Consider the following 22,975-nt stretch of genomic DNA (forward strand, 5'->3'; position numbering starts at 1 on the left):
ATACTTCGCCGTAATTGGTGTGTTTTTTAGAAGCTATGAACGATTCAGGCAGTGGGCTGGACGTCTAGAATAGGAAAGGACAGCCTGCTCTGTTGTGTTGAGTTGGCAGTTGTTAACTTAAACTTCGCGGTTATGGGAGTTATATAGGTAAAGGTTCTCAGCACTTCCTCTTGTTTAAAGTGTTTGCTATTAGTATTAGACTTTATTGCCGCTGAGTTTGATTTCTGTCTAATCTCGTTCTTTTGCAGCCACTAATTTTCACCTAGTGGACATTTTCCCACTTTAAATTAAGTGTAAACGTGTGCAGTCGCGCACTTTACTTAAGGTACTCAGTTTATGTATGTTTTCCTCCCAAAATAACTAGAATTTTAAAATGACTTCTTCCATTGATCTAAATTGATTTAAATATTGCCTTTGTGAGGAAAGCATATTTTAAAACCTAGTGCTGCGATAGCAGGCGAGTAAACGCAGTTTGAGCATTGGGTTTGTGCTGTCACTAAGAGCGTGTAAATGAAATCTGACCTTTCAACTTGTAATGTGTTTAAAATAATTACATTGGGTTTTCAGTTTGTATCACAAAGGTCTTTATGCAGCCAAAATGTCACTTTTGGCGATATGCTAATATGAGCTATGCAGGTTAATTTGGCATTCATTGGTATGGGGCAGGAAGGGGTGTGAACATTGAGCGAGTTTCTTTTGTTATGTCGTGGAGTGCTTGTTTAGTTAAAAAATGACTACTTGCACTCCAGTTCCGCAGGAAAGTTTGAATGTTTTTTCCTGTAAACATGTGGATTATTGTTGTATCCTACTACAATGTAGCAAATAATATGGGAATAGATTGGCAACATGACATTCAACTGTTCAAAGCATGCTGAGAGCGAGACTGTGTTAGTGTATATGTTTTTATATATATGTTGTCCCGTCCTATTGTTTTTGAATAGATGCGTATATAGCTGTGTATGTGTGTGTGTGTGTGTGTACATATATATTAAAATCGTCTGTAGTGTGCTATTGTGTACCCACACCATTTCGCTACAGAAAGAGACTATATGCCATTGGTATGGCTTAAAAAACCTTGGTACTTCTCAGGGGCAGCATCTCTGTTTTTGCCAATAAGTTTATAAATAGCTGAGGCAGACAGAATTACTGTGATTGTTGCATAAAATGGCATGATGGGATTGCCTAGTAATTTGGGATTCTGAATCCAAAATGCTACTCATGGTAGTGTTGAGAGACAATAGGTTCAAAAAAAATTTGATTTTGAAGATAAAACTTACTTGTCTGAACAGTCTGTACTAGAAAGAAGAACAAGTTATCTGTTCTGTCCATATGAAATGTTTAAGAATTAGCTTTGCTGGGGATTGGCTAATCTCAAAAATATAGTTTGTAAGACCATCTAGTTGAAGATAGCAGCCAATTAATTCTTATTTCCCATATTTGATTGTTTGTGTCCTACAACATCATAACCTATGAAGGTTCTGGATATGTGCCTAAGATGGAATAGCAATTGCAGTAAGTCAAATAACCAGACAAACGAAGGGGGTGAGAGATCAAATTGTAATCTCTGAATGGAAATGAGATTGCTTCAATAGTTGTTAAGTAGTTTTGTTTTCAAATGAAAATGTGGACTAGGTGCTCAGACTTGCAGATGAAAATTATGAAAAAATATATGCTTCATTCTCCAGATCTGAAGACTCTGAACTACAGTTGTAGCAAAACATCAAAATGTCAATCAGAAAAGGTAAGCAAGAGTCACTGCTACTAAATATATAAACAAACTTTTATAAAAAGGTGATTTGGACTCCCCCAGCCTAGTGAGTAAACACATCAAATGGTGCATTAACGTACATCTGTACAGATAGAAAATTCCCATATTCTTATGTTCACTGCCTGGTCTGTGATGAGTTAGTCATCATACTGCGAGGGTGTTATAATTGAGTTGAACACCCCTCTGCAATGGTGAGGCATTATTGGATAGGGCTCCTACTCCTGGTCATTGCCCAGTCATCTTTGCTGGAAAGTCAGCACGTCGGAATGTCAGGGAAAGTCGGATTAAGTTTGGCTACAATTATGTCAGTTTAAAAGCCTGTTCACACTCACTATCTAGACTCACACATGAAGAATGGTCACTGATGTGAGATGCTGGGGAGCTGCTGGTACCCATGGGACTATACCTCAGCGCGAGTCCTGTAGAAGCAAAGGGGAAATTGGTGGAGGTGAAAGATGAAATAAGTGAAATTTAGATTTGTTCTTTTAATTCTTTTTTCTTTTCCAGTTCATATCCTGGTAATCCTGCTTGTTGCAATAGTGTTTTTGATAGTTGTGCACCATAATCTAATTAATGTGCATGACCTTTTGAGCAAGGAAAATTCAGGTATGTAACAACATTTAATGATATTCTGTGTTCCAGCTCGTTCACAGCACTAAGTCTTGTATGTGTCAGCATTTCATTTATAACACTACTAGAATAACTATCTTATATCATTGGAGTTGTGCTTTTTAGAGTTCTGCCACATTGCATTCTTACCTCAAAAATATACGTGCCGTTTATGAAAACAATTTACTAACTCGGGAGGTAATGCTTTAAACTTCTTTCATTTCATTCACTTAGTTGTATAAGCACCTAATGTAATCTGATCAGTGTAATTTGACGAGCATATCTAATAATGGTAGAAACATTCTAGAGGTGGTGATGTCTCTTCTATGATCTTGTAACCACTAAACCACCAGTATCTTCTGCGATCTTGTAACCACCACTCACTTATTTTGTAGGCTTATCATGTGAGAAAGCATTTATTTAAACTGTCAATAGTTAAAATACCCATTAGTTAATTTTAACTGTTGTAAAATGGTAGCACATCCTGGTTTTAGATTTTAATATCTTTTACACTGTGACAAATTGTTAGTGTTCCGTTAATGAGCTTTCGTTCATATTAGATTTTTTTCAACCAATACAAGTACTGGCTGCCCAGCTAATACAACAAAGAGAAAATATGTTTGTAATGTTTGATTATTACAGGAATATTATTACTTATTTGTCAAACATGATTTGAATGATCAGATCTAACCTACATAAAGTGCTCTGTTTGATTTGATAACTTCATTAATAGGTTATTTCATTTTAAATCAACAGAAAATTAAAACCATGAATAAGTACAATCAAATGTACACGGGATATATTATTGAATTCCTGGTTTTTTTAAAGGGATATAACTGACTGGATTCTGTTTTTTAAATATCCAATTATTGTAGGGGTCACAGTCTAGTCACTGAGAGACTAGGAGAATCCCTTTTTGATCCCTGTCAGCTAGCTTTAAAGAAGTTTAAAGCATTACCTCCCCAGTTAGTAAATTGTCCCATCCTATTGTTCATGCTTCACTTCGTAGAATCAAGATATGATGGAGTACAGCCAGGTGACTTTCAGAGGATTACAGCAGAGAGAACTGGTGAAGAGATTCCAATTCTAATCCCAGCTGTAGAAGAGCGACTCGGAGGTGTAATAGCAGCTATGAACAGTATATATAGAAACACCAGGTCAAATGTGGTCTTTTATATAGTTACTACGAATGACACAGTTGGTCATTTAAGGTAAACTTGTGTTTATTGTTAATCTTTGCAAAAAAATTTCAAACCTTGTTTATGTTCTGTACTTTGTTTAATATGAGACCAGAATTAAACAATTGTAATTAATCTTTCTATTTGGTTTAAGACCCTGGCTTCAGAAGCAAGAACTGATGGGTATCAAGTATAAAATTCTTGAATTTGATCCTCATATTTTGAAAGGCAAAGTCCAAGTTGAGGGTGACTCAACAGATGTAAAGCCAGTGAGTAACTATTTTGTATGTGTGTATGTATATATTAAATATAGAATCAAATAACACAGAAGGAGGTCATTCAGCCCATAGTGCCTGTGCCGGCTCTTTGAAATTAGTCCCACTCTTTTCCTGTGGCCCTGCAAATGTTTCCTGAAAGTTACTATTGAATCTGCTTCTACCACCCTACAGACAGTGCATTCCAGATCATAACAACTCGCTGCGTTTATTTATTAAAAAAATTCTCCTCATCTCCCCTCTGGTTCTTTTTGCTAGTTACCTTAAATCTGTGTCCCCCAACCCTCCTGCCAGTGGAAACTATTTCTCCTTATTTACTGTAGCAAAACCCTTCATAATTTTGAACACCTCCATTAAATCTCCCCTTAAGGAGATTCTAAGGAGAACAATCCCAGCTTCTCTAGTCCCTCCACAAAACTGAAGTCCCTCATCTTCATACCATTCTAGTAAATCTCCTCTGCACCCTCTCCCAAGGCCTTGACTTCCTTCCTAAAGTGTGGTGCCCAGAACTGGACATAATATTCCATCTCAGAACTAATCAGTGATTTATAAAGGTTTAGCATAACTTCCTTGCTTTTGTACTCTTCCTCTATTTATAAAGCCCAGGATCCCGTATGCTTTTTGGACAGCCTTATTAACTTGTCCTGCCACCTTCAAAGATTTGTGTATGTCAGTTTATCTTTGCTTTTTTAATTCACAATATCAAAATGTAGAATTGCAATTGCTAATGTTTTTAAAAAAAATTGTAAGGAAGACCAAAAATTTACAACTTTGAAAGAGGTTACAATATTTGAATTCCATTGTGCCACTTATCTTCATGTTTGGAATTCAAATAACCTCCTTCCAAGTTGTGATGTTTTGATCTGCCAGAATTAACACTATAGATTTGATTATTTTTAGGGCCATTGATCTTCACTGTCTTTATCAATGAGCTGGTTTACGACACAGGGAAAGCCGTCTGCAAGTTTGTGTGGATATTGGGACCTTAGATAAGAAAAATAAATTATAGGCAGATCTAGATGCAATGGGGAAATTGGCCTGCATCTGGCAGATGCTGAATGGGATTTTGATGAACGTCAGAATGAGAGAAATAATCCTGCAGGGTAACAGCTGTTAAAAGCTGCATATACAGTGTTCTCATAAATTCAGGTTCGTCCCTAATCAAAATATTCTATTAATATGAAATAAAAATAAGGATGAAGCATCCTTTACCAACACACTAAACCTTTCTGCTTTGCAGGAAGATTTAACTAATACCTGTACATGCTGAAGGAAATTTGGCTCCAAATGGCAATTGGATTCAAGCCAGACTGATATACTGCCTCATTCACTTAACTTGCCTCTAGCCCAGCAGTGCACCTGAAAGCAAGAAGCTTTTTTTAAAATCAGATTTCAACACATGCCTCAGTCTGAGGCAAAGGTGTGTCACAAGAACATCGATTGAATTAAATTGGGGTAAACTAGGAGTTATAGGAAGCCATTTAAAACCTGTTACTCTGACCTGTCAGTTAGAAAACTGGTAATAAGTAGCTACTATACATGATCAACAGTAATCTGCCATATTTGAATGGTGTCACCATCCACTGATCGTGCGCCTCATTAAGGCAGTGAGTAGCTGAGTGGAGATATGAGAATGGATGAATATTATTTGCTTTGCTTGATTGGGGAATCAGTGAATTTTTATGCAGAACTTTCAGAACTCATCAGTTATCACTGTCAATTTTCTCCTCCCCTCTCCTAAAAGACTTAATTCCTTGCTGAGGTACAGCTCCACAGGTACTGAGCACCCAACCCAAATGGCCATTATTCTTGTGCTAAGCTAATGGATCGCAGGTGTTATCATAGTTGAGCCTGATCCTGTTCTGATCCGATAGCCAAACAAATGCACTTTCTGCAGGAATTGTTCAATAACAGTCAGGAGTGGGAAGTGCAGATATTTTCCCTTCCCTAACCCAAAGGCAGAGCTCAATAGTAGATCTATACTGCCACGCTGGCTGAGATCAGCCAACTCGGTACAAACCAGGGATCAAACCTGGGACTGACTACATCACCCATTTAATCTTCTAAAGGAAAGTTTTATACATAAGAATTCACTGATTCACAAAGGCAATCCAGCAAAGCAAACACCATCCATCCATTCTCACTGCTCTACAATTCAACCCTTGTTTGCACTCTGTCAACCTCTCAACTCCAGTGTGAAACAATGGAGCATTAATGACTGTAGAACGCATCTACAGAATAAGCCACATCGTATGGATATTGAACCCGATGAGCATCAGGAGCCTCTAAACCTGGCAATGCCTCACTCGCTTACACACTGGTACTAGTCATTCTAAAAAAGGATTGGGGTTATAATGACAGTAACTCAGTGATGTGTAACTGTGCTGATGAGCTGCAAATGATGGACCCATCTGCTCCGCTGCCAACTCTTATCTGAATCCTGTAATGGTACCGACATTGCCAAATACAATGATAATACCCAAGCATATGTAACCTTGTGGAAGGGAAGAGTGTGAAGATATGATACGACGATCCCTTGCTTGCTGTCCTCCAGACAATATTCCCTCGTCCCCACAGTGCAGGAATCATTGTATTCCTTTGGGTATTTGATTCTCTTGGCCTATACTGATCCCTATAACCACCAGTCCTATTCTCAAATAGCTATTTGTTCACCCCCTTTTTAAAAGAATTAGTCAGCTTGGCCTGTACTACTTTTGATGAGTGTTGTTTTACATCTGCATTACTCTATGTGGTGGGGGGGGGGCGGGTGGTTTCTGCCAACCGCTAGTCTCGCTTGATGTTAATTTTAAACCTGTGATGTCTAGTTGTGTACTTACAGTCCAAGTCAAATAGCCTGCAACTGTCGAGATCATCTATGCCTCAACATTTTGTGGGCCAGTTGTGTTACCACTTTTGTATCAATGTGAAACAGTTTTGCATGCACGTGAACTCGCGACCAGAAGTATGACTTGGGAGCCTGATTTTTGAACTGACTACAGACTGCAGAAGGCAAGAGATGTGAGGTGCCTCCAGGTTGATTTTGCGTTTCTCAGGTTTCATGTTAATAGGGATCGGACTCCTCTCTCCTAACATTTGAATTTAATTGGCATGCAGAAGTAGACATAAACTGGGCAGAGGCAGCACAGCAACCAGCAGTGTAACTCCAGCATGCTGGCACTGTTGTCACTCCATATGGATACCAGTCTTAGAATGGCACCAGTAATATAACTGGCCCTTTGAAGATCTGGTTCATGTTTCCCCACCCATTTTTTTTCCCACATCTTCCACCTCAATATCTTGATGAGCAAGGTAACGAATTCTGCATATAATCAGTACAAACATAAGAAATACGAATTACTAAGATAAGATTATCTCTATAATTTCTGACAGAAGATTAACTGTAAAAGATAGCATTTCATCATGTACTCAAAATAAATGCTTGCTGCTACACCATTTTGGTAAACTTAGATCTTTTTACTAATGGGATTAGAATATTAAAGCTCGCATCTTGATTAGTTATCATTGTTTTTTAGTTGACTTTTGCAAGGTTTTACCTACCTATGTTGATTTCTGGGACAGAGAAAGCCATTTACCTGGATGATGATGTGATTGTGCAAGGTAATCTTTTGCTCTGCTTCTATTTTAAACATCTGAACTTAGCTCAAAAATGTGAACATACAGAGCATCGAGTAGAGGAATTACATTTTTTTAAATGATTTTAGTGAATTGGCTTATGATGTGCACTGGATTTCTGGTTTTAAAATGTTGCAAACGGTTTTAATTTTCAGCCATTACATTTACTTATTTAAGGCAGCTGAATTTATACCAGCTGCATTTCCACCAATTTCATCAATTTATGGTGGTAATTAGCAAAAGTTAATTCTTAATAATAAATCATTAGGACAGTCCTATGTCTGTAAATGAAAACATCTATGTTTGCTTATATAGATGACACAGCATTCCACAATTAATTCATTGCATGAAGCACTTTGAGACATTTCAACCTAATAAAGCACTATATAAATGTAAGTTTTACTTACTATTTTTCTCTTGCACTGGGTGCATTAGGAGACATCCGTGAACTTTATGACACTGAACTGAAGCCAGGTCATGCTGCAGCATTTTCTGAAGATTGTGATTCTGTATCTTCCAAGGTGATGGTTAAAGGTGCTGGAAGTCAGGTATTTATTGTCCAGTACAGATTTTGCTATTGGGAAAATTGACCAGTCAGTTATATGATCTGTGATACATTGAAGACCACTGCAGTATATAAAGAATTATGTTCTTTCACTGTTTTGATCTGGTTTTGAATACAACCTGGACAGAAGAAATGAAGGTCAGATATTCACTATGAAAAGGTACAATGAAATGGTGTGGGACAATGAGCTTGATTGTTCTCAATCCAGTAAATTAGTACCTGCTGGAAAAACACCCTAATATTCTGCCCACTCCCAACCAATCTAAAAGTGGCCCCATAACTTGAAAAAACAGGGTAGGTTCATGTTAGGCATACAAATGAGGTTCCTTCAAAACTGTAGTTGCTTAAGATAGTGAGAGTGAGTTGCTGAGCCATAAAAACCAGGAAGCTCGCAGGTTTAATCCTTAGTCTTTAAGTTATTCGCTGTTAGCTAGGACTAAGATAGGGGCAGTACATTGATCTCAGGCTACTAAGTTAGGGAGGGGAAAATCAGCCATAGTACTTGCTCCTGACTGCCATCAAGTAATCTCTGCTGGAAGCGTGCAAATGTGCACTTTGGGTGAAGAAAGGATTGCATGATAGCATGCTGACAGTTGGCATGATTTTTACCTGGAGCCAGGAACTCAGCAGGTGGGTAGATAATCGTGTGGGAAACCAGGACGTAAAGTGAACATGTCTGAATCTGCAATCGCAACTAAACTGAATTTTGCTTCCGGGTTTCGCATCTCCAAGCTGTACAGCGGGCGTACTGCACACCTGCATGACTCAATCAGAAGTCCACTATTTAAAGGGCTAATGCAAAAATCGATTTTTGGAGGAGAAAGGAGGAAGTGAAGCGATTGATGTACATAGAGGAAAGGCAGCACCCAGGTTCTCTGAGTACTGCTGGGTGCTATGAGAAGCAGGAGGGAGGTCATCTACCCAAGTGATCGGAGGAAGAAACCTGCTTCTGCCACCTAGAAGGCATGGTAGAGGAGGTCAGCTGCAGGAGCACGGTGCCTAGGTCTTGGCTGACGCACAGGAAGCGTTTTAATGACCTAACCAGGTCAGGAAAAGTGAGTACATTTGCTGATTCACCCACATCCTATGTTGTGCAAGACCTCCCCCCCCCCCCCCCCCCCCCACACTCATCTATGTTAGCATGCCTACTCCATCACATCACTCCTCACACCCACATAAGTTTCAGCATCAACCATCCTTCACTTTCTGTGAACGTCCTCATTTATGCACCCACCACTGCCACTTACCCCAATCCTGATGCATCTGTCTGATAGTCACCCTCTGATGCATCTGTTTCATTGTCAGCCTCACCCAAAGCAGGGCATCCATCGGGTGAATACGTCACCTTAAGTCACTCTCAGATCTTTTCTTTCTCCACTTTGTAGGAGAAGAGAGTGCAAAATCCAAGGGAGAGGACAAGGACTGGAGGTGGTCCCCCACAACTAGACCAGCTCACAGACGCGGAGGTGGACGCCATGGAGATAAGTCGGACCGTTGCATGCCTATCCATCAAAGCTGGAGAGACTGGTAACCCACAGATGGCTGGTGACAGAACATTAATACCTTTCACACATGTGATAAATTGATCTCATCAATGATTGAACCGTTCCAGGCCTCAATATGGTCACTGGAAAGATTGTCACTTTTCCGATAAATAATGAATATTGGCTTCTGTTGTCCTCCCGGACCTTCACGCCTTTAAGAGGAAAGTGCCGAAATGGAAGAAAGCCATTCCACAGAGGATCTCATTCCTTCTGAGAATGCACCATCACAGCACATACAGCCGTGCACCAGCGCAGATACTGACACGCTGGTGGATCATGTTAGACAGCTAATTGGGTTGTCACCTAGTGATTCACCACTCAAGTGTGCACGAGCAGACACTGGTGGCAGGGGCAGCTGTGGAGAGTCCGCGTCGCGGGGCGCACTCCTCTCCAAACTCTGCTCAGCTGCACACAGATGCTGAACCCCAGGGGCCATCATTGAGAATGAGAATGATAGAGGTACAGCTGCACCTTTGCGAGGTACTGGAAAACGTGCCATGCACATGCTCCAGTGGATTGTTGCCGCAGGTAAGTGCGGGAATGTCAGCGATGGAGAGAGTGGCTGCCTCCGTTGAGCTTCAAGCACGGATCTTAAATGAGTTCTTGCAGGCCATGACAATGGCCATGCAGTCTCTGGGTGCCCACGTGTTTACCACCTTAAACAGGCTGACGTATCTTATCTGTGGCCTTACAACGCAGCACTTCTGCTCACCAACCTGGTGTCCAGTAGAGTGGTGGGAGTGATGTTGCGCTGGCCAGGGAGAGGGATGACGGCGAAAGGGGACATGGAAATCCACTCAAAGTGCTTCCATGTCTCTCCCGTTGCCCCCACCTCAACCTGTACCCGCAATGCTGCTACCTCTCCCAATGGCCCAGTCCGCCCCTGCACAGGTTCAGGTGGAGAGTCTTGGCGGGGCCCTCATGGGCTCCAAAACCCAGAGATCGTAGGCCAAAAGCATCTCAGCAGTCAGGGCAGGTATCTGAGCACGTGTCACTACCTCTACTGATGCACCACGGAGAAGCACTAGAAAGAGAAAGGCTAAGCAATTGTAGTTCATCAAGGGTATGCACAAGGGTGTGTGACGAGATGTCATGTTGTTCATTTATATAATTTGTTTGTTATTAAATGTAATCATTATCACCACTTGGCCATTATTGCATCGTGTGTGTGAAATCACCATTTCATTTGCTTGATCATAGATGCCAAGACGAGATGACACCCAATGGGACGCTGTGCAATGGGTGTATGCGTGGTTGAAGGACTGTTTTCTGCAAAGGCAGGGAGAGGGCGGTTGGTGATTGTGGTTGTTCCAGGCAGCCTGAGTAGCTCAAAGTCTTCAATTTACACATCTCATTATGAAAACCTAAACGAGATGAGAGAATCCCTGCCATCACGGGCAGCAATGTGCACCACTGCTCTGGCCATGGGTTCCCCATCTTCATTTTCCTCCACCACCACCTCCTCCTCCTCCACCTGTAACCCTCTCTGCTGCACTGTTATGCAGGACGCAGCGCACAACAGTTATTCTGCACACCCTCGCTGGCAAGCACTGAAGGGCTCCCCCAGATCTATCCAGCTACCTGAAGCATATCTTCAACATTCCCATGGCTTGCTGAAAGACAGACCTAGTGGTGATGTGGCTCTGGTTGTACCGCAGTTGTGTCTCATTGGTGGGGTTTCTCATAGGTGTCATGAGCCACGTCTGCAGGGAAGCCAGCCCTTAAGTCTTTCATTCTGTGTGAGACCAACATCCCGGACCTCTTTCACACAGAAGAATGAATCATGACAGCTGCCAGGGAATCTGGCACACACCTGCAGAAATCTCTTCCGATGGTCGCACACCAGCTGTACGTTGATGGAATGATATCCCTTTCGATTTATGATCTGTCCTGGCTCATGTGGAGGTCCTTGGATTGCAATGTGTGTGCAATCAATTGTGCCCTGCATCCTTCGGAAGCCAGCCAGAGTTGAAACTCACTGCCCTCTCAGTCTGGCTGATGTCATCGCGGGGGAAGTTCACATAGTCGGATGCCCTGGCAAACAAGCCATCCATCACCTGTCATATACACTTACGTGCAGACGACTGATACACCCTGGAGATGTCACCGGTGGCGCCTTGAAGGATCCAGAGGCGAAGAAATTAAGGGCAGTGATGACTTTAACTGTGACAGGCAATGCCTGGCCACCAGATCCAGCTGGGAGCAGCTCTTCCTAAAGGAGACTGCAGATGTCTGCGACCATCTGCCGACTCAATCTCAGTCCCGCATACACACTGCTCCTCAGAGAGGTCCAGTAAGCTCAGCCTCTGCCTGGAGACCCTCGCGTGGGAAATGCCTCCTGAGACCTCAGCCTCTCTGTTGGTCCCCTCTCTGCTCTTCTCCAGGTCCTTGTTGAGCGCGCCTCTGTCTTGTATAACTGCAGATCCCAGAACTGCACGGATGGTGATGTTCCTCCTCCTCAGATGTACACTGGAATACATTCATTGCGCCCCCTCCCACCCCAATCCTGATCTTGTCAGTTTGAGGGGCTCCAAAATGTAGGTAAATTTGTCTGAACACAAGAATTCAGTGTGTCAACAAAGAAATCTCAATCTACACACACACACACACACACACACACACACACACACACACACAACCAAACATTTGTCTGAGAGAACTGAGTGCCCAGCTGCAATATCGTACGTTTCATTGAAATGTGTCAGTCACAGGTTTAAAGTGCCAAATGAGCTTTGGTTGCAACTCACCTCCGTTTCGATGGCATGTTTCAGAAGCTATGGGAGAAGCATTCAGGAGTAGTTAAATCTGTTTCTGTTGCTGAATCCACAAAAGGCTAAGTACCTAAAGTGTTTCAACTACCTGAATTGACCCTTTAAATATCGGCCCACCGGCTTTAAGTGGGGACGGGACTTCTGGGTTTTTGTTGTGCACGCGCATCCAAACGCACCTGGTTAAACCCGGAAGTGGGCACATTGGAGCTGGGATACAGTCCCGCTCCAAAAAGCTGCTACTTTAACCTCCCACCCGCCCCCAAAATGCCCATTCTTGGGGGTTAAAATTACCCCCCAAGTCTAAGAGCTCATACATGAAGAAAAGCCACTTCTGTGCGACACCCGAGGGTGCCCAGTGCCTGTGGAGTTGTACCCCAGCAAGGAGTACATTCCATTCAGGATGGAAAGGGACAAAAGTGGCAGAAAAGGGGGGGAAACATAAATAATGTGCTATTATAGGTTTATTATGTATTAAATGTGTTCAGAATATATTTTGTATCACACACGATATGAGAACTATTAAGTTATTTCTCCATCTGATCTATTTTTGTTCCCCTGGCATAAGTCTTCCTTTTCTATACAAGGGAGTTTCCTTCACTACATGGGTCACTGCACAACTCATCCAAGTTCCATCATGGAGATCAGCAATCCTGGCTCATTTTTCTCTCCTCTCAGGCTTATTGTTCTGTCTCCACATCTCCTTTATCTTCTCAGACTCCACCGCTCCCATATGTACTATGAAGCATGATATTGAGTATGGTGTAGAACCGCTACTTTACCATACATGAGAAATAAAAAAGACATGGGGGAAAATATTGGATAGGGGCCGTTTTTGGGCGTAGGTAGCGTGATGTGCCATTATCCCGCGCCTAATGGCCCCTGCGCAGGCAGGACGAGATTTTCGTCAGGCCTGAGGACTCCCCTGCAATCTGCGTTGGAAATCAGCGTTGAGCAAGGATTCCATGCAATTCACACTTTCCACCAGAAGGGGGTGCTTCAATCTCTTAAAGGCAGACTGTCTATTAGAAATCTCTTAAAGGTAGTTGGTACCTGTTACTTGCTGAATATAATAGCCTGCTGTCTGAACGGAGATCAGACATCGCACACGTAAAGCACAGGTGCAGGTCCCATCCCTATGTTTACATACTGATGATTGTAAACAATTTTACAACACCAAGTTATAGTCCAGCAATTTTATTTTAAATTCACAAGCTTTCGGAGATTTTCTCCTTCCTCAGGCAAATGTTTCAAGATCTCCTTGAAGCCTACGCATTTATACATATTGAACAATAATACATGGTGTTTACAGACTGCCCCTGCAACTGCCCGTTGCCAAGGCAATCACCGTGTTCAGACAGAGAGGTGTTACCTGCAGAACCTCCGAATACACATTCAACAAAAAAACAAACAGGGAAAAAAAAACAGAGAAAAAAAAACACAGAGAGAGGCAGAAACATCCGGAAGGCAGAGAGAGCCAGCAATTGACCCATTATATTAAAAACAGATAACATTTGTTCGCTGGTGGGGTAACGTGTAGCGTGACATGAACCCAAGATCCCGGTTGAGGCCGTCCTCATGGGTGCGGAACTTGGCTATCAATTTCTGCTCGACGATTTTGCGTTGTCGTGTGTCTCGAAGGCCGCCTTGGAGTACGCTTACCCGAAGGTCGGTGGATGAATGTCCATGACTGCTGAAGTGTTCCCCGACTGGGAGGGAACCCTCCTGTTTGGCGATTGTTGCGCGGTGTCCGTTCATCCGTTGTCGCAGCGTCTGCATGGTCTCGCCAATGTACCATGCTCTGGGGCATCCTTTCCTGCAACGTATGAGGTAGACAACGTTGGCTGAGTCACAGGAGTATGAACCATGCACCTGGTGGGTGGTGTCATCTCGTGTGATGGTGGTATCTGTGTCGATGATCTGGCATGTCTTGCAGAGGTTACCGTGGCAGGGTTGTGTGGCGTCGTGGACGCTGTTCTCTTGAAAGCTAGGTAGTTTGCTGCGAACGATGGTCTGTTTGAGGTTGGGTGGCTGTTTAAAGGCGAGTAGTGGAGGTGTGGGGATGGCCATAGCGAGGTGTTTGTCCTCATTGATGACATGTTGAAGGCTGCGGAGAACATGGCGTAGTTTCTCCGCTCCGGGGAAGTACTGGACGACAAAGGGTACTCTGTTGGTTGCGTCCCGTGTTAGTCTCCTGAGGAGGTCTATGCGATTTTTTGCTGTGGCCCGTCGGAACTGTCGATCGATGAGTCGAGCGTCATATCCCGTTCTTACTAGGGCGTCTTTCAGCGTCTGTAGGTGTCCATCGCGTTCCTCCTCGTCTGAGCAGACCCTGTGTATTCGCAGGGCCTGTCCATAGGGGATGGCCTCTTTGACGTGGTTAGGGTGGAAGCTGGAAAAGTGGAGCATCGTGAGGTTGTCCGTGGGCTTGCGGTAGAGTGAGGTGCTGAGGTGCCCGTCTTTGATGGAGATTCGTGTGTCCAAGAAAGAAACTGATTCTGAGGAGTAGTCCATGGTGAGCTTGATGGTGGGATGGAACTTGTTGATGTTATCGTGTAGTCTCTTTAGTGATTCCTTGCCGTGGGTCCATAGAAAGAAAATGTCGTCGATGTATCTGGTGTATAGTGTTGGTTGGAGGTCTTGTGCAGTGAAGAAGTCCTGCTCGAACTTGTGCATGAAAATGTTGGCGTATTGGGGTGCGAATTTGGTCCCCATGGCTGTTCCGTGTGTTTGGGTAAAGAACTGGTTATCGAAGGTGAAGACATTGTGATCCAGGATGAAGCGGATGAGTTGTAGGATGGCTTCCGGAGATTGGCTGTTGTTGGTGTTGAGTATTGATGCTGTCGCAGCGATGCCGTCATCGTGGGGGATACTGGTGTATAGTGCCGAGACGTCCATCGTGGTGAGAAGTGTTCCTGGTTCAACTGGTCCGTGGGTACTGAGTTTTTGTAGGAAGTCTGTAGTGTCACGACAGAAGCTGGGGGTTCCCTGTACGATGGGTTTCAGGATGCCCTCGATGTATCCAGAGAGGTTCTCACACACGGTTCCGTTGCCTGATACGATGGGACGTCCGGGTGTGTTGGCTTTGTGTATCTTTGGGAGGCAGTAGAAGTCTCCCACGCGGGGATTACGTGGGATGAGAATGCGTAGGATGCTTTGAAGGTCTGGATCGAAGGTCTTGATCAGTTTGTTGAGCTGGTGGGTGTGTTCTTTGGTCGGATCTGCGGGTAACCGTCTGTAGTGTTCCTGGTTGTCCAGTTGTCGGTATGCTTCTTTGCAATAGTCTGTTCTGTTCTGTATGACTATGGCTCCTCCTTTGTCCGCTGGTTTGATGACGATGTTGCGGTTGGTCTTGAGAGCGTTGATGGCGTTGCGTTGTGCTCGGGTGACATTCTGGACTGTCTTCTGAGTGCGGCTGATGAATCTGGCATTGACGCATTTCCTGACAGTGGTGCGCAACCTTTATTCAAACATAACTCATACATACTGATGAGTTATGTTTGAATAAAGGTTGCGCACCACTAAATCCCACATCCTCCAATCTGCCGATGAGTCTGTGAACCAAGGTTCTCTGCTGATGCACCAGAGGCCTTGGTGCAAGAGGTGGACAGAAGGAGGGACATCCTATATCCGCAGGGGGGTTGGGGGGGGGGGGAAGAGCAAGAGGCCCTCCAGACATACATCCAAAAGGCAGTGGGAGGCAGTACAGGATGAAGTCATTGCCAGGCGCACAGCATCATGAACATGGATGCAGTACAGGAAGAAGTTCAGTGCTTTGACATGAGTGGTCAAGGTGAGTGAGGTCAAGTGGCATCTCCTACCAACTGCACCACTAGTCGCATCCACTCCTCCATGCACTAAACCCCCCAACACCCACCTACCAACAAACTCTTTCCATCAGTACGCAACTCTTCCAATCAGATGCTTCCTCTCACCCTCACACATTACCACTGTTGCAAGCCGCAGGCCACGCACACTGGCAGCTATTCATACATGACAGGCGCATTACCCAGACACACGTCCCGCTTTCTTGCAGGAGAAGGTAGTGCATACCATTAGGCAGCAAGTGGCAGTGATATTCAGCCCCTCGAGCCTGTTCCGCCATTCAATGAGATCATGGTGGACCTGTGACCTAACTCCTTAGCCCCCTGTCCCTTAATACCCTTGGTTCACAGAAATCTATCAATCTCAGATTTAGAATTCACAGTTGAGCTAGCATCAACTGCCGTTTGCAGAAGAACTTCCCAAACTTCTCCCAACCTTTGCATGTAGAAACATTTCCTAACTTCACTCCTGCATGTCTTGGCTCTAAATGCTAGGCTATACCCCCTAGTCCTAGTATTCAAGTATAGGAGACCTCCAAAAACAGTTACAAATGTCTCGGTATAATCCAGCCACTAACCTGTAAATCCTGCATGGTCCCTTTAAATAGAACCAGTGGGGGGTCCTCCAGGCATTCTAAGACATGTTCAGATGGTTGGGGTTAAGACTGCGTGAGTTGAGCATTAAGACCTAAAATGGTGTGTATCACTTTAAATCAGCATTGTACACTGATTGAAGCCATTTTCTCCCTACTTTATATGATTCCAACGTTCATTATCTGCGCCTGCGCTAACTCCTATACTAAGATGGCGTCTGGCGCACGTCACGCTGGAAACATGCGTGCACATCCAAGACGTCATCTTGGAGGTCAGAGAGGCCGTTGTTTCGGCGCTACACAGCCCAATTTAGCGTCCATGCTCTCTGTAATCTCTTCTATATAAGATTTACATGTTTTTAGCATCCTGCTCATCACATTTCAAATGTTCAGCATGCTTCAGACATAATGCACAGTCTAATACAAATTTCTGTTTCCCAATTACCAGATTTGTCGTTCCTCAAAATAAATATCTTCCTATTGATTGGCTTATATGCAAATTTATTAATTCTAATTGGAATTTCAATTGTAATTCAGTTTTATAAGTAAGAAAAAAAGCACATCATTTATGCAGCACCTTTTACATTGTCCCAAAACACTTCTCAGGAAATGAAGTATTCTTGTAGGCAAACACGGCAGCCAAGTTGTGCACAGCAAGGTCCTGCAAACAGCAATGAGATAAATAACCAGATGATCTGTTTTAATGGTGTTGGTTGAGGCATAAATGTTGGCCAGGACACATTTTCAACAAGGGAAAGGTGAACCAACCAACATGTTCAGAACATTACTTGAAAATGTTTTTGTTTGCCACTTTGTATCTCAGTAACTGAAATCCCTACAGTCCAAAATAAGGTTATTAAAATACTAATTTTGGAGAAAAATCACACTTTTCATTAACACACTTTTTTTTGTGTTTTCTAGAACACGTATTTGGGCTTCCTTGATTATAAAAAGGAAACCATTAGAAAACTTGGTATGAAGGCGGGCACGTGCTCCTTCAATCCTGGTGTTTTTGTAGCTAACCTCACAGAGTGGAAGCAACAGAACATCACAGAACAGCTTGAAAAATGGATGGAAGTCAATATGGTGTAAGTTTACAATAGTTACATATTTTCATATGGCAAAATCAGTTATATTTTGCAGTTATAGTATCCTTCTGACCTTATTCTTGGAGAAACTGAGGTATTTCATGCTGTTATGTTGCATCAATATTAAATGAATAGGGTTTCTTGCATTCAATGAGTAGAGGTAACTGGAAACTTTTGCAGACTTAAACATTATGATTTTCATTAATTATAGCAGTTTATAGTCTTCGAATCCTGAAGACTGTATTTTACTCAAAATATGCAGTTGCATAATTTGTATTTGAAAATTTAACTTTTAGTGCTTAACATTGTAAACCACAATTAGAGGAACTTAAAGGCTTTCCTCATTTATTAGTTTTCTCTCAATGAAGAAGGTCTGAAGTTCCAACATCACATTCCTGTGGCCACAGATTAATTTCTTCAGCAAGAAATAATATAAATTCAAACATAAACTGACTTTTAAATATGTTCTTTATAGTTGAATATAGAAGAAACACATTGGATCATTTTTATGGTGTGTGAGCTAATTACTTCACTACACTGCTTCCCTCTCCACCCACTGCAGTTGGGAATTAATAGATATATATCTCCTTATTCTGACAGGGAGAATTTGTATGGTGGTGCTCTGGCCGGCAGTGTTACAACACCACCTATGCTCTTGGTGTTCTATAAACAGTACTCTTCCATTGATCCATTATGGCATGTGAGGCATCTTGGTAAGTTTTCAGTTTTAAAAAAATGTAAATATTGTTTAACACAGCCAGGGCTACCAGCGATATTACCATATATACTAATATGGCTGTATTCTATGATGCTGTGATTTTCATTCATATTGCGATAACCATCAAAGTGATGTATTGCAACTGAGCAAAGATTGTGCTCAAAACCTGATGATCTGCAACCAAAGATGACCTGCGGATGATTTTTTAAAAATTACTTTTTAAACAAATAATAACTCACTCAGTTCCTCCTAGTTCAGGCATTTTAGCTGAGCACTCATATATGAACCGGTCATTGTGTTTATTTTGTCACATGATTAGAGAAATGAAAGAAATCTTGTCCAAGGGGAAACATTCGCAGGTACTGTTGGGAAAGAATAAATTTGGTTTTGCTGACATTTAGCTCAAGGACATTTCAGCTCATTTATAACTTGATACAGAGGGCTAATACAGCATCAGCCTTTGAGTTGAAGATGGAGGCAGAAAAATAGCGTTAGGTATCATTAAGTGTACATGTAAAGGTTGACCCTTTGCTTGCAGATGATATTGCTTATAGGTAGCATTTGAATGATAAAAAAGGGACCGTGTGGAGATGGGAGGAATAATGGTCATAGATGTCAGAATGCAGTACTTCAAATGCGGTCTAATCAGTGCTTTATACAACTGTAGCATAATTTCCACCCATTTGTATTACAGCCCTCTTGAGATGAAAGCTAACATTCCATTAGCCTTTTAAATTATTTTTTGTACCTGTCCACTAGTTTTCAGTGATTTCTGTACATGGACCCCTCATTCTATCTGCTTCTCACCATTTAGAAAATACTCTGATCTATCTTAGGTCCAAAGTGGATGACCATGCACTTCTCCACGTTGAACTCCATCTGCCACAGTTTTGCCCACTCACTTAATCTATCAATGTCCCTTTGCAACTTTCTGCTCCCATCTACACTACTTACTGTGCCACCAAACTTAGTGTCATCAGCAAACTTGGATATACAGCTCTCTATTCCTTCCTCTAAGTCATTTCTAAATATAGTGAAAAGCTGAGGCCCCAGTACAGATCCCCAGGGGACACCATTAGTCATATCCTGCCAATTGGAGCACATATCCATTATCCCTACTCTGTATCCTACCTCCTAACCAATCCCCAACCCATGTCAAAAGGTTGCCTCCAATTCCATGTGCTTCAATTTTTTCTAACCATCTTTTGTGTCATACCAGTATCTTCCAAAGCCATAATGTATTTGTCCTTATGTGGTGGTTTGTGGTGTTCAGACTTTGACATTATACAGACTACAGTTCATGAGTTAGCACATCCACAGCACAATTTATTTTGTAGTCAGTGATGAACAGTAACAATAGTTGCACAGGAAGAGGAAGGTCAAGGAAAAGTAAGTAAATTGCCTGCATTATACAATTTATATAAAATCATCTGAATCCATAGTGGATAATTAAATATAAAGACCATTTAGAAGATGATTTGAGGGTGGTAGGAGTAGGGGGTATTTGTGATGGAAAGGAAAGGATATAGGGTTAGAAACTCAGGTCAAGCTCAAATAGGACAACGAGGTTGCGGACAGCCTGTTTCAACCTAAGACAGTGGCTAGAGAAGGGGATAGAATTAGTGGCAAGGGTACGGAGCTTGTGGTAGGGGCCGAAGATGATGGCTTTGGTCTTCCCCATGTTTAACTGGAGGATATTGCAGCTCATCTGAGGCTGGATGTTGGACAGTGACAATATAGACAGTGGAGGGGTCGGGAGATAGAGCGGAGTGTTGGCAGCGTACATGTGGAGCCTGACCCCATGTGTTCACATATTGCCGCTAAGGGGCAGCATGTAAATGATGAGGACTGATGAATACAGTCCGACAGTTTGTCTGGTACAGGTGTGGTACATCAGGCCCCGTCGCTGCAAGTCTACCTTGGGGGATTTGGTGCAAGGAGTCAGTTTCATGCTAGCACTTGCATAACAGAGATAATAGGCACATGATGGAATGTTGACCACTCTGGAAAAGCTCCTCTCCAAATACCGATATTCTTCCACTTCACTCACCTTTGTCTATTGCATCTTTACTCGGTCATGGCATTGTGAATGAATTTTGTTCAGACCTTTACGCCCAAGTGCTGAGCTCCTAACTCAACATACTTCCTTGCAATGTCTCTCTTTTTTCACATTTTTTATTAAAACTTGTTACAATGGGCATGCTGCTTTAAAGGTGGAGCTGCAATATATTGTCAGACTGATGAGATGTAAGTTTATGACTGCAGTTCCCAACTAAGACACTCGTTTGCCAGATCAAGTATGGTATTGAAAAGAGGCCAAGGGTCTGGTGGATGCATGGTGTAGGGAGATTGTGTAGTGGAAGTGTTTGCGTTCACTGTAGTCCTTTTTTTTTTAAAAACTGATTTTTAAATAAAAGTTGCATAAACAAAGGATCAACAGAAAAATCCTTAATTTATGCTCTTAATTAGCTAAGATGCCTTACTTTCATCCTGCAATACCATTCTATCAGAGAATGGTGGTTTGCACAATGCACAAACCATACAAGAACTAGTGTTTTTTTGTGTTAATGAAAATAAAATGGTCACTTCCTAATTGTTTTGGGGAACTTTGAGCTTGACCCTAGGAAATTATTTTCTACATTCAAATATGGTTTAGAAGTGAATTTGATTACAGTATCACAGAGACTATTATTTTGATTCCACTAATGCTTAATTTTGTTCTGAAGGGTCTAATGCCGGTACCAGATATTCATCGCATTTTATTAAAGCTGCCAAGTTGCTGCACTGGAATGGACGATTCAAACCCTGGGGTCGTACCTCATCTTACAGTGACATTTGGGATAGATGGTACATTTCTGACCCTACTGGAAAATTCCATCCAGTACGTCGACATGCTGAGGATGAGGATGCTCATTAGAAGAAAACAAAAATGTGACTTCTAAACCATTAACATAACAGGCTTGTACAAAAATAACACCTCAGGAATTCATGACTCATTTGTTTCTAAGACAATGTGCATTCGTATTATGTTTCAATATTTAGACTGCATTTTTTTTAACTTCCAATATTGTGGAAAAATTGAGAATTTTTCCTCCAAGGGTTTTAGTAATTCCTGATAGTAGCAATATAAGCTGTTCAAATCCTGTGTAAACCTGTACTAAGCACTGCAGGCTAAATGTTTTAACCCAGGTAAGAGAACACTATGTGTGTGTGTGTATATATTGTTAAATATTTGAAGTTTTCCTTTTGTTCGTAAAACTAATTTTGTTCATATCATCTCTGAACTGAAGTTGAATCTAATTTTAGTTCTAAAAATGTACAACAGAATATCCTGGATGTTATCACCAGAATAACCAAGATGGCAAGTTCTTCTCATTATAAAAGAGATGTTAGGGCAGAGGCCATTTATGACAATAGTTTTAAAACTAGTTCTTAGTACACATTTCACAGCACAGTAGAAATTTGCATTCTTGCACTTTAAGGGTACATTCACAATATAACTGCAATATCAGTGCACCAATTCTGCAGTTGTAGAGAAAATGCAGATTGAGTCAAGGGCTGACATTGCATAACTAAATTTGTGTGAATGCACCATAAGTCACCTTAGCAGTACCAGTTTGTAGCTTTCGTATTGATTGTTTCAACAGTCATACCTAATGTACTTAAAATTCAATTCATAAATAAAAACAGAAAATGCTGGAAAAGGTCACCAAGTCAAGCAGCATCTGTGGAGAAAGAAACAAGAGTTAATGTTTCAGGTTAAAGACCTTTGTCAGAACTCTAAAAGGTTAATTGTTTTTTCCTCCACAGATGCTGTCTACCTTGCTGACCTTTTCCAGCTATTTCAGATTTCCAGCAGCTGCAGTATTTTGCTTATGTTAAGAATTCTTTGCAACAGTTTTATTTTTGAAAGAGGTCCTGGTAAATAGGCATATTCAGTTTTTTTCCCATTTTATTTTGCGCTTAATAGAAACTAAAATTTTAGCTAGGCCAAGGACATTTAAGTACTAATGTGGGTAAAGAGAGCCTACCTTGTAAAATATATTTTACCTTTCAATTGTGTATTAGTTAACCAAGCAGGTAAAAATAAGGTTTGCACTATACCTTTACCTCGAGAAAACAAAAAAAATGAATCCTCATCAGTAACTTTTTGAAAGATTTTTTTTAAACCGTTTTAATTTGATTGGGTAGCATAATGGTTTAGCATCTATCTGGAAAGTGAAGTTGAGTTCAGTTTTCTCCTAGAATGATACAGCATCGAAACATGCCATTCTGACCATTAGGTTTCTTTTCTATGCATACTATAAAGATATGACATCAATTTGTCCAGTTTCACTTCATTCTTAGTGACACACTATCCACCCACAGAACAAATCTATACTAACATTAATCACACCAGCTGTAAGGATAGT

General features: G+C 41.8%; 1 protein-coding gene across 1 annotated transcript; it reads left to right on the plus strand.

The window, feature by feature from the left end:
* Positions 1-62: 62 nt before the first annotated feature.
* glt8d1 (glycosyltransferase 8 domain containing 1) lies at positions 63-21,805 on the plus strand. Its single transcript, XM_067998607.1, has 10 exons — positions 63-147; positions 1,686-1,741; positions 2,276-2,374; positions 3,387-3,588; positions 3,710-3,824; positions 7,364-7,448; positions 7,899-8,011; positions 17,679-17,845; positions 18,446-18,558; positions 21,290-21,805. The coding sequence occupies exons 2-10, from the start codon at positions 1,726-1,728 to the stop codon at positions 21,478-21,480; spliced, it is 1,101 nt and encodes a 366-aa protein (XP_067854708.1). The 5' UTR covers positions 63-147; positions 1,686-1,725; the 3' UTR covers positions 21,481-21,805.
* The last annotated feature ends 1,170 nt before the right edge of the window (positions 21,806-22,975 follow it).

This window comes from Heptranchias perlo, chromosome 17 (assembly GCF_035084215.1).
Source record: "Heptranchias perlo isolate sHepPer1 chromosome 17, sHepPer1.hap1, whole genome shotgun sequence".
Lineage (NCBI taxonomy): Eukaryota > Metazoa > Chordata > Chondrichthyes > Hexanchiformes > Hexanchidae > Heptranchias > Heptranchias perlo.